This window comes from Branchiostoma floridae, chromosome 12, assembly GCF_000003815.2.
Source record: "Branchiostoma floridae strain S238N-H82 chromosome 12, Bfl_VNyyK, whole genome shotgun sequence".
Lineage (NCBI taxonomy): Eukaryota > Metazoa > Chordata > Leptocardii > Amphioxiformes > Branchiostomatidae > Branchiostoma > Branchiostoma floridae.
In genome coordinates, this window is record NC_049990.1 from 6,862,039 (window position 1) to 6,874,369 (window position 12,331).

Sequence of the window (12,331 nt, forward strand, 5' to 3'; positions counted from 1 at the left end):
AAACATGTTCAGTTTTCTTTGAAGGGGTGTTGTTGGGTTGCGGTAGTACTAATTGAAAGTAAAGCATTGAATAGTATAAATGTAAATACTTGCAGCCCTAAAGTTGGATTATGTGCTTTTATGTGAATAGTCAGATTTTGAAGGATTTTTTTGTAAAGAATCTGTGTTTTGCATATTTTTGGGCAGAGGGAAGTATTGGTGACTTGTGTCACTAATAAATGCAGCAATATTGTTGAGTGTGTGATGATACTTGATATATATCCTATGGCATCCCTCAAAATGTCAAAGTTTGAACTGTACACTGGCAAAAAGATTTGTAAACAGATCATCCTTCATGACATTCAAGACTTTGGTACCTTGTATGGTAGTTGTCAACCCGCCACACCTTAAAGAACCCAACACACGTATCAAAAAGAGTAGTGGTGCCCCAGTGTTCTTGACCAAATTAGGGATATTTTAAGCTCATGCCTTCTCTCCCATCACTTGATGGGCTGGAAGAACAAAGTTTGGTAAACCCCAGATTTAGAGACCACCCAAATGACTTCTCTGGAACACTGTAATCCCAAGTGTTTCCTCGTTAAGTACACAAGGTTCCCCCATGTCCTCCACACCTGCACTGTGCATGACCTCAATCCTACAAACTGTGATTGAAAGGACTTAGGTGGACCATTGACTACAATACACACAAAACTGGGAGCCTCAGATACCAAAACAGTTGTACTATATATAGTACAGTCAAACCTTGCTATAGTCACCAATTAAGAGACTTGAAGATAACCATCACAGTGGACCATTGACTACAGTACAGTACAGTACACACAAAACTGGGAGCCTCCGATACCATTTACAGTTGTACTATATATAGTAGAGTCAAACCTTCCTATAGCAACCACTCAAGAGACTTGAAGAGAGCCATCACAGTGGACCATTGACTACAGTACATTACACACAAAACTGGGAGCCTCAGATACCATTTACAGTTGTACTACATGTATTTCTAGTAGAGTCAAACCTTCCTATAGCAACCACTCAAGAGACTTGAAGAAAACAGTCACAGTAGAAAGGTGGCTGACACTATAGACAGAATTCTTAAGGTTTCAGAAAAAATTATAGCAAGTTTTTTGCAAGTTCATGCCTGAAGGCTAAATGCAAAGTAAAACAGTGGCATACAGAATTATATACTTATAAACAAAGAATGAACATGAAATATTATAGATAAATGAAAAGTGTTCAAAATCTATTTCTACCTAGGCAATTTGGGGGGGTTGACTTGGAACAAATAATTTATCAATAGCTAGGCGGTCTTTATATGGAGATCACTATCATAGGTTTGACATTAGATCAATTAGTGCAGTGCTTTTAGAAGTTCAAATCCCCCCATGAACTAAATCCACTTGGTACCACCCTGAGAAGGAACACGTGCCTGCGGCGGCGGCTCTTTGGTCCTGAAACGCCAACATGCCTGCAAAAGAACAACGAGAGGAACACAGAAAACACTTGCTCAAGCAGCTCTGGTTTCACTCGGAGTTTGTTTGGGAGGAAGGAAAACCTGCTTCTGAAAGGAAAGTCAAGTCTAAGAAAACACACAAATCCTACAAATGAAAACAAGTTTGATTCTGGTAAGGTTTGAAGCCAGTTGTGCCCTTAATAACCACCAGAGCATGTTGAGTATTCTAGTCATGTACCTACCTTTGAACAGAAAGGATTGGAATCAAGTGTAAAATCCTACGAAGAAATCCAGATGAAATTGATACCCTCATCATTTTCTTATGTACTAAAGCAAAAATTGGAAGGTTGATTGATAGTCTTTCAAATAGATATACTTTTCGTAATGCCAGTGTTATGTCTCTATTGAATTTGGTTTTAGACTCTGTATTATTGATGATGATGAATATATGTACATGCATGTATGCTGCAGTTTTCAGTACTGCGGCGGCATAATGGCATGTGGTGGAATTATGCATGTCAATGTTACAATACATCATGTTATTGTACAATCTGTGACTCAGCAAAAGTGTTGCTGTAGTAAATTCCTACAGCAGGTGGTCTCTCCAACTTCTGTATTGGTTTTGTGCGCCAGTTTGAACAGCCAAGTCCCAATAAAACATAGATATTGACAGGACCATTTGATCTAAGTCTGCCATGGTCCAGCACCCTTGAGGAAGGACACCTGCCCCTAGACTCCTTCACTAATAGTTTTTGATTTGCGATTTTCAACTGGGAAGGTTCTGATGCCAGGAAAGGAATATATGCTGGGAAGCTTGTAGCTTGCCCACAGCTTCTAATCGCTAGTTGCCCTTCTGTGTTTGTGTATAAACATACATTTATTGACAAGAAATACCTGTTCGTTTCTGAAACGCCTGTTTTACAGTCAATGATTATGATACATTGATCCAGACTTTTATGACTCTAAGTGGAATTCAACATAATATGTAGCTGGTACCTTGCTGAACGTAGTGATTATTTACTGAAACATTTCATACAGTATAACTGCTGCATTTAGCCCTTATGAGCAAGAACGTGAAAATAAGAATTGAAAGATCATTCATTACCCTCCACCCCACCCCAATACCAGCCATAGATGTCACCCAAACATCTGCTTGGAGACTAGCCGCTGGCAAATGGCAAACAAACAAAGTCTAGGCCAAGTCTGTCAGAGGAACTGATCCGTTGGGAGAGGGCTTCTTGCGACTGACCTGTTCAGTTATGGGTTGGCTGTTATGTCATGGGAACATGGCAGAGTCTATGCCTGGCTGCCTCAGGCGTTGCTGAAGTCAAGGGTCGTGGGAAGGACAGATGCAGCGCTTCCCATTATAAGGGATGTGCACTGGTATCACACCTCAAAAATCTTTTAAGTACACACCTAAAATCTGAAATGTCAATGCACCGGTACTGTTAGTAACTAGAATGTCAAGTGTATAGCATTTTTATCTCCGTGAAAAATGGAGATATAGTTTTGGGTGTGTCTGTCTGTTTGTCTGTCTGTCTGTCTGTCTGTTGTGTTTCTGAGATTCTGTGCTGTAGTCATCATAACTCAAGAGCCTCTGGATAGATTACGATCATGATACATGTACTTGGTATGTGGGTAGGTGTTGGGAAGACGAAGGTCAAATTCAATTTTGGGCCCCCTGGTATGTGACCTTGGTACTGCAGCAGAAATTCTGTTTTTTGTATCTTTTGACCATCTTTGAAAGTTTGATTTGAGATCCTCTTTCATCATCATCATCAGTTATCCTCTTGGGAGGTGGAGCGAGTAAAGTTCGATCTACAGAGCTGTTTGTCCTTATGATATCCTCTGTATATAGAAGATACTGAAACTTGAAAGTCTAGATAAAAATTCTATTTACAGTTTCTGTTATCCAAGAAGCAGTTACTCAGGCAACTGAATATGATAACCAAAATATCCAGTTGCTTGAGTAACTGCTTTTTGGCATATCTTATTACCTGGATGTCTAGACTTCATTGACAAGTTTCTGTTGTCATATTATAGGTTAATTACCTGTACCTAAACCTCTATTCCTGTACTTCAAAACCTTTGTTATCACCAAGCACAGTAGGGGCATCTTTGTTGGATAGTTTTAAAAAGCATTTGCAGACAGATGTGCAAAAGCAAGGTGTGACAGGTCATTCAGTGTAGTGTAACCAGCTGCTGCCGTGCTGCGTGCCTGCAAAGCTAATGTGTCATGACGAAGGGCAGTTATACCCGCTATATAGATACAGATACAGAAACCTGTACCTAATGTTGCGTGTTGGTACGCCCTTCTTCCCATGGGTCAGTTAGGCGAGGAAAGACGGCAGGAAATGGCCGGAAGTGTGTACGTTATGGTCCGTCGTCCGTCAAGTTTGTTGGGATGCAAACTTCTTCTTGTAGTTACAGCAACAAAGGACAACAGCAAACACTGAACGCTCCCCCTTTTATCACTGTTGTGTCTGTTGAAATACATTTTGTGCTTCTTGTAAAAGTGCTGAGTGCTACAAATGTAAGCATGGAAGTAATTTGTACCATGGTATGAAGCCATGACCTAAACACAAAGTTTTCATTGTAGCGTTGAAACCAACCATTGTATGTTAGCTTACACTGGAATATTTTATTACCTTTGCTAACTCATGAAGATTATGTTTTTGGTAGCGTTTATATGTCTGTAATTAGTAGCATAACTAAAAAAGCAATGGTATGATTAATCATCATGAAATTTGGTATGTGGCTTGGTCTTGTCATATTGAAGAGATGATTAGATTTTGCGTTCCCTGGCAACTTTGGTAGATATTGCCGCAGAACTTCTGGTTTTGATATCGGTATCATGTTCTAGACAAGCATTGAAGCTAGTTTCAATTTGTCATTGCCGCAATCATGATTGTGCAGATCTGATGTGCTCTTGAACAATTCAATTTACTGCAAGCCAGGACAGAAATGTCATGGGAACAAAAACAATCAGACCACTTCTATATTATAGGCCAGATCACACTGTGGAATAACTCCCAATTGATTTTATCCAAGTCATCAGAGCTGGAAATACCACCTGAATATGCAGTGTGGTGCAGGTGAAATTAAAGCTGTACATGTGTAGGTATTTCTAATGTCTACCTTCACCTTACCTGTACAAGATTCAAAATGATATCGTTATCACGTGCTAGGAACACCTTCTTTAATTAATCAAATTTAATGGAATAAAAGGGGAAAAAAGTGGTGCAAGTAAGTTTGGTCCCGTGCAGGTAACTTTAAAATACGTGCTTCAGTGCCTGTGTGCCGAAAACAGTATTACGAGTTGTGCTAATGGATGCTTAAGTTAAAACCCTGTAGCCACAAGATCAAATCCATCGCCCTATTCATAAAACAGCAATTCCAGCGCTAGCGAGACCGCTATGCAACTACCCATGGCAAATAAGCCATCATAAACCTCAGCTAAAAATGAGCCCTTACCAGAAAATTGCACCCAGGATTTTATTGCAGTTATCTGTATGCCCCCTCCCCCCAGTGTTATTGCCTTTGTATCTCAAGGGACGAGATCTCGTTGCACTGGCTCTTTATTCCCATTTTGCGGGGAACTTTTCCTGGCGTCCTGGCTCCTTCTAGTGTCATAGGTCAACGCCCTTTACCCTCCCTGCTAGTAGAGCGCAATTAGGAGAATGAGAAAGCTCCTGAAGCTCAAATACAGATCTCTGGGGAAAGATATGGAGCTACAGAAAAGGTCAGATGTTGATGTCCCACCCACTCTGTAAGGTGTCCAGGGAGGATGTGTCTTTCACTCACATACAAATGTTGTAGTAAGGCCACAACAAGTGAATTTTATGGATGAATGCCGATGCCTTTGCAGACTGCAAATTTAATGAGAGAGAGGGTGCTATCTTGCTGAAAGTTTGTGTGTTGTAAGGCCATAACAAGTAAATTTTACGGAAGACATCCTATGCAGACTCCAAATCCAATGAGAGAGAGTGGGGGAAAACACTCAGATGTTACCTTGCTGAAAGTTTGTGGTCTCTTGTCTTTCTCTAGTGTTGTAAGGCCACCATAAGTGAGTTTTATGAATGACATTCTCTGCAGACTCCAAGTTCAATGAGAGAAAGAGATGGAAAAGAAACAGATGCTACCTTGCTGAAAATGTGTCTTCTCTTGTCTTTCTCTAGAGTTGTAAGGCCACACAACAGGTGAATTTTATAAATGACACCCTTTGCAGACTCCAAATTTAATGGGAGTGAGTGGAAAACAGATGCTATCCTGTGGAAAGTCTGTGCTCTCTTTTCTTACTCTAGTTTGCAAATATGTATAGATAAGCTTCACTGCTTAAGGCCTGGCGACCTGTGGTGATGAGATAGCAGTGAGCCAGTCAATATAGCAGAGCCCAGCCCATGTCTTCATAAATGAAGTTGGCTATCTCTCGCTCCTTGCTTCAAGGAGCAAAGATTACAACTTAGGGAGAAACACACTGCCCATAAATCATGTTGCCAATAACCAAGGTGCTACTGCGTCGTCATCCACCTTGATAAGTATTCCGGATTTGTTGCTCCGAAACCACATTCATCACCGGAGCAAGCACCACAATTTCACATCACTTTGGTCTGGTGCTCATTTAGGTCTGAACATGAATCAATATTGAGTTAAACTTTGTATCCATGATGCCGGCATTGTCAACTAGAATAGAATTAAACCTTGAGCTGATGTTTCTAATAATATCATGTTCTCAAAAATTGAATTTGTTAATGCTACCGCCAAACTTTAATTGGATTTCTCTTAGTCAATTCACCGTCTACCTTTGATTCATGACTTAGACTTTGCAAACTAAAATGTAATAGAATGAAGAAAGTTCTCTAAATTGATGGAGCTAGATGAATGTGATCTTTAAAATTTGAATCATTGTTATTAGATGTCTTTCAAGATAATTTCATTACTTCTGTGTCTAATGCTAAATAACAGCTGTAGCAAGGTGCCAAAAAAAAAGAAAAACATTTCATGGAAAAGCAGTCGCTTCGGTTGTTTTGGACTTCATATCCCAAGAATCCTTAAGGTTTTAAGTTTTATTATGTAGGTTAGAGCCTGTTACTACCTGGTATTATTAAAAGAAAGTCAAATCCTACATTTCGTTGTATTTGTTGACTCTTGTGAGAACTATATTTAGCCCGATTGAGCAAATATGTTCACTAAATATCTTCATTTAGTCATTCATTAACGTTAGTTCTTTGTTGTTGTTTTTGTCTTACCTCAGGCACATGTAAAATGTCTTGGTCATACTACATCACCATCGGTTCTCTTGTGTGAACTGTATCTGTCTCTGTATCTAAACATCCGGTATAACCGCTTTAGTGCAACACACCAATGGAGCAAACATGTACTCTAAATGTCTCCAGTCAATGATTCATTCATTAACGTCGTTGTTTTTGTTTTCCTTCAGGCACGTGTAAAATGTCGTGGTCATACTACATCACCATCGGGGGGAGCCTCCTGACCTTCCTGTGCAGTGGGCTGTCGTACAACGCTGCCAGGACGAAAAACGTCCACTACGGAATATAGGAACACACCAACACGACCTCCACACACTGTGGCATAGTAGAGACACAGACTGAACTGAAGGGACTGTCTGTATGGATTGCTTTTAACTATAAGTAACGTCATGATGTCCACGACAAACTGATCTAATCATACAATTGATGAAGCCATTTTGGACACTCTCTCATGGGTTTTGCATGTAGTTTTGATAAGTTTACAAAATGTGAAAAAGAGACAGCAATTATTACCACAGATTTTGTAGTTGACATGTCAGTTGGCAGTACAAAAAATTAAGCAGATTTTTCATAAATCTGCCTTAAAAATTTGTCTACCAAAAATTGTGTAATATTTTTTAAGTTAAATGGCCACAACATAGTCATTGAGATCAAGTTCTTCTTTTTACTTAAATTTATTTATGATATAAATGAATTTTTTGGCATTGACTTTGTGGTTGAAGCAAAGGTAGCAACACGAAATGGAAGGTGGAACATAACGTTATAGCAAGTGTAGCAAGTTTACAGTGAGATATCACTGTGAAAATTGTAAACTCAACCTGTCATGCTACCTTGCTGAAAGTTTGTAGTTTCCAGTAAGCTAGTTAACCATTTGCAGCTCACATTTGCACTGTGATGTATTATGGGTAATATGTGCAAGCTTTTTTTACTGCAAAAATTTCAAAATTTGTAGAATTTGCCATCATCTTCACTTGTGAAAATGGTCTCTACATGCTTAATGTGCGACTACATCAGTTGTCATGGCAAAAGATGGCAACTTGACTATGTTAATTGCAATCTACCGGACAGCTCCCTATATACAGATTGGACAGCGAGGTGTTTCTGAAGTCTACGTATTCCTGACACAAGAGCAGGGGTTGAGGGAAAGTTGTCGGCGCTTGATGCAGAAAACACTGCACAAGAAAACAAGAGAACCTGCCATCTTGCATGAAGCGCTCTATATTCCATAACAATGCAAGAAGCAACCTGTAAAGGCCACAAGTGGAAGTGGACATTCAAAAACTTGGTGGTGCGAACCAAAAGGGATCAACTATGGACATCATTTGTTCTCCATGCATCATTGTGCAGTGTGGTCAGAAGACTGTGATATTGCCAGTTGACCTTGTTGTAGCCATAATGTGGTTGCAGGTGCCATCTTCGATTTTTGCGTCGTCCAAAGTTTTGTACTCACATGTTGCTGCGAACACCTCAGATAAGAAAAGATAAACATAGTCTCTACCAGACTCATGGGATTGCTGGAAACATACAAGAAATTGGCTAAATACTTACCTTTGTAAAAGAGGAGGTATTGTTTTTGGTGTGTCAGTGTGCCTGTTTCCACACTTAGGCCACAGCAAGTAAATTTTATGGATGATATCTTCTTCAGGCTGCAAAAATAGTGAGATAATGCAAAAAAAAACAAGATGCTCATTTTGGTAATTTTTCTCCATCTTGACTATCTCCGAAGAAGAAGTAAAAACCTCTGTAATCAGGGAAAACTTGATGCAGACGCCATCCATAAAATTTACTTAGGCCTATCAGAGACACAGGAAGTAAGGTCAAAGGTCTCAGAATGTGAGTGGCAAGATGTGAGAGGGAAATTGTGTAGCTGCACACTGACAGGAAGTGGAAGGCAAATGTCTGGTATTTTAACGGCAATCCAGCGTGGTTGGTAGAGAGTAGAGGAAACAAATTCTGGTATCAAAAATAATGAAAGCTTGTACTGTACTTAACTGTAAAAGTACATCAACAGTAATGTGTTTTCATGTCTGTAGACTCTTTTTGGGACTAGGGACATTTTTGTACTGGAAAGCCACGTGCTTGTGCGACTCGTAATATTGTTAGTTTTGTCATGTTAGATATTTTTATGACTGTTTATTTTATTGTCGCATATCTTGGCACTGTACAACATACATGTACTATATATAATATATAGCCACCATTTAGATACTATTACCAAGTATCATTGTCATCCTCGACAATGTTGAATTACTTCTGGTGTACAGTGCATAATTGTGGATGACACTTAATATACAAGTAAGATGCGTGTCTGGCTATTTAATATTGTTCCTTGTTGTATCCGTTTGTACAGTTCAATACCATTGATGTCTTTGAAAACTAATGTCAGACTGAAATTCAGGAGTTCGAAAAATGTTGGATATCCAGGAACTATTTTCTGTGTACACTGTACTTGTAGTTGTACTTGTAATCTTACTTCCATTTTATCAGTTAAAGGTGTTCCTTTTTTAATTGGAGAAAGTAATGAATTAACCATCAAACTGTTAAGGTTTAGTAGTCCTAGGTTTTATTATTCGGCCTTGACATTTAGATGGTTAAAATGTTGAAAGGAGTTGTTGTGAAACTGACAATGCCGAAATTTCTACTGTATACACAAACACATTAAATGTTGTAAACATGTATTAAATATATCCGTCTTTTGTTGTTGTTTTTTCAAGAAGATAGCACCACTGTAACAGACCTTGAAATGTTGTTGGATTCATTCATGCTCTCTGTCACTACTGCGCCATATGGATAAGATCCGAGCAAGAATAGGGGGTAACATTCTTCATATTTTAATGAAACTTATTGGTGTACGAGATAAATAGATATTCAAATTTCATGAGAATAACTTTGACATTGTAAAAGAATGAAATACAACTTACAGGTCGAATCTCCCAGTGATTGTTGGAAGGCAAAATCGTAACATTTTTAGCTCTGCGATTTTCTTCCAAACTGCCTCTCTTTCCCTGTAACTAGAAAACATTACGATTTTGCATTCCAATATGTGCTCGGGGATTAATAAAAGTCCATGTGTAAAGGTTAGGATGTGTTTAACGGCTGGCGTCAGAATGGGGAGAGGGTTGGTTTTATCACCAAGGTATCCATTTCACTTCTGCCCTCTTGTCAGCAACAAGTGACGCCTGGAAGGAAAAGTGTTCCCAGGGCAAGACGTCTTAAAAGCATGCTACTCCAAGTAGACGCCTTGAGGGATCAGACCAAAGTGAGGCCAACGTCTTGAAGTGTGGACAACTTGAAAGGGGGCTGAGTTGAAGTGTTACTGTGTGAAGTGATCTTGGTACAGATGAAAGCCCTCACAGAAACATGGAGACGTTTTCAACGATATTTGGCCGACATTCCGTCTAGCCATAGTTAGTGGAGATTATGTATGCAGTGTTACGTGCGCATGAAAGTGGTAAGGAAATTATTCCAGTCTACACTTGACTTTGGGGGCATCTGCAATATGCATAAGCCTGATTAAAATTAAAATCCTGTCAGTGCTGTAGATTTGCCATTAGACGCTTTGATCTCAGCGCAATGGCATACAGACTGACAGACACACACACACACACACACACACATAAAAGTGGCAAGGAAATGATTCCAGTCTACACTTGACTTTGGGGGCATCTGCAATATGCATAAGCCTGATTAAAAAACTGTCAGTGCTGTAAATTTGCCGTTAGACGCTTTGATCTCAGCGCAATGGCATACAGACTGACAGACACACACACACACACACACACACATAAAAGTGGCAAGGAAATGATTCCAGTCTACACTTGACTTTGGGGGCATCTGCAATATGCATAAGCCTGATTAAAAAACTGTCAGTGCTGTAAATTTGCCGTTAGACGCTTTGATCTCAGCGCAATGGCATACAGACTGACACACACACACACCGTGAGTGACGCATATACATACATGCACGCGCATACACATACACATACAAACATACACATACCAACATCTGCAGCAAGGTTATTTTCCTTTGGAAGAGTCCTGAGTGATCCTGAATGGAACTTGGAGGATCCTTTTTGTCAGACAGAAAGAATATGTTATCAAAGAGATTTTAGTTCCCTTCCATCAATCATACTCGACCTCGCCTTTCAAATACTACGTTGAAAGGTACATGAATAGAGCCGTGCCATAGAGAGTATAGTTACTTGACACTGTACAATTGTAAGTTGAAGAAGAAAGAGCATGTGTCCTTGGTAAACCTCTTTTTGAGTTCTCAATGGAACACACTTGTACATAAGTTCCCCTAAAATAGTGCGGAAACTACTGTGATCGTTTCAATTGAAGTTTACTCCACTTGAAATTAAATTTTACAAAACATCTACCCAACGGTTACTTGAAAGCATAGAAGGACTGTTTGTCGTTTCGCAGCTTCTTTTTCAGCAAAGAAGCCGATTGACGTTCAAGTGACGCAAGTCACCTTAAGTTTCTAACATGATGGAGTTAACTGTCCATCTTTGTCAAGTTTCAATAGGCTGCGCAAGTGCTCTATCGGCATGACGGATTGATCGATGCTGTCGTGTCTTTCTTACTCTCCAAGCAGAGGTTCGACTCCGGCTGTTTTATGTGATTTAGGAATTTTATCCAGCTTTCTGTTTGGTGCTGTTTGACAGGAAGACATAAAGAAAAGCAGCACAAAATAGAAACCCGATAAAAACGCTTAAAAACACGTCAAAATCAGCCGTAGCGGAACCTCTGAAGAGTACCTCTTTCTGCATTTCTATGCGCGCTTTCAAGCGCTAGCGGGAGGATAGCCTCAAGCAAAGTGCGCATAGAAAAATAGTTATAGAAAGAAACGGAAACGGATGCCCACATACATCTACCAAATATCATCACAATGACACAAGCCATTCATACTGACATAATAATCTGGAAACACACACGGGCAGACACACACACACCGACATAGACGTCCTAAACAATACCTCCATTTTTCTTGGAGGTAATAAGCCTAACCAACCTCCTTGCCCTGGAGGTTGGTTACATATGTACCAATCAGGTCAACATAGCAGCAGCGTTGCGACATTTTACAAATGCACTCGTGGGTCCGCAACACCAGTGTTCTCACTGTCGTCGCTCGGTGATGTTTTGGCGCAGATGATGTTATAATTAGTTCCTCAGGAACAGATGCAGCACGACCTGTGTCACCAGTGACAGGAAGTCATACATGGCCCGGGGAACGTTGCAACACGACATGAGGATTCCTACATATGTACATTCTCAACCATGGCCTTGGGCCACTCTCTAAACACAAGTTCAAAGAAGAAATTGTTACATTCCCCTGATTGGCACCGATATTTTCTGACAGCCTATTGTTGAAGGAGTCAGCTTAAAGGAAACGGCTGTCAATCAGAAGTAAGTGATCTTCAACTTCTGTTTCCAGAGAAGCATTGCACAAACAAACAAATATCTTGCTATGGCCTGAGTTATATCAGGCAAAATTGACAGAGGCACAAGAGGAGAAAGGCAGCAGCAACTGGTAGTTCTGTCAGGATTACATTTATACGGATTCCAGACATACTTCCTAACCTGCTGACCTGAATCTGAGAGCCTTTCTCGT

General features: G+C 39.9%; 1 protein-coding gene across 1 annotated transcript in view; it reads left to right on the forward strand.

Moving 5' to 3' along the window:
* The window catches only part of LOC118427462 (LHFPL tetraspan subfamily member 6 protein-like), a 74,054-nt gene extending 66,846 nt beyond the window's left edge, over positions 1–7,208 (forward strand). Inside the window, exon 3 of the mRNA XM_035837277.1 lies at positions 6,888–7,208. Within this exon, the coding sequence (XP_035693170.1) occupies positions 6,888–7,006 (119 nt within the window). The 3' untranslated portion in view covers positions 7,007–7,208. The remainder of the gene's footprint in view (positions 1–6,887) is intronic.
* Positions 7,209–12,331: the final 5,123 nt, after the last annotated feature.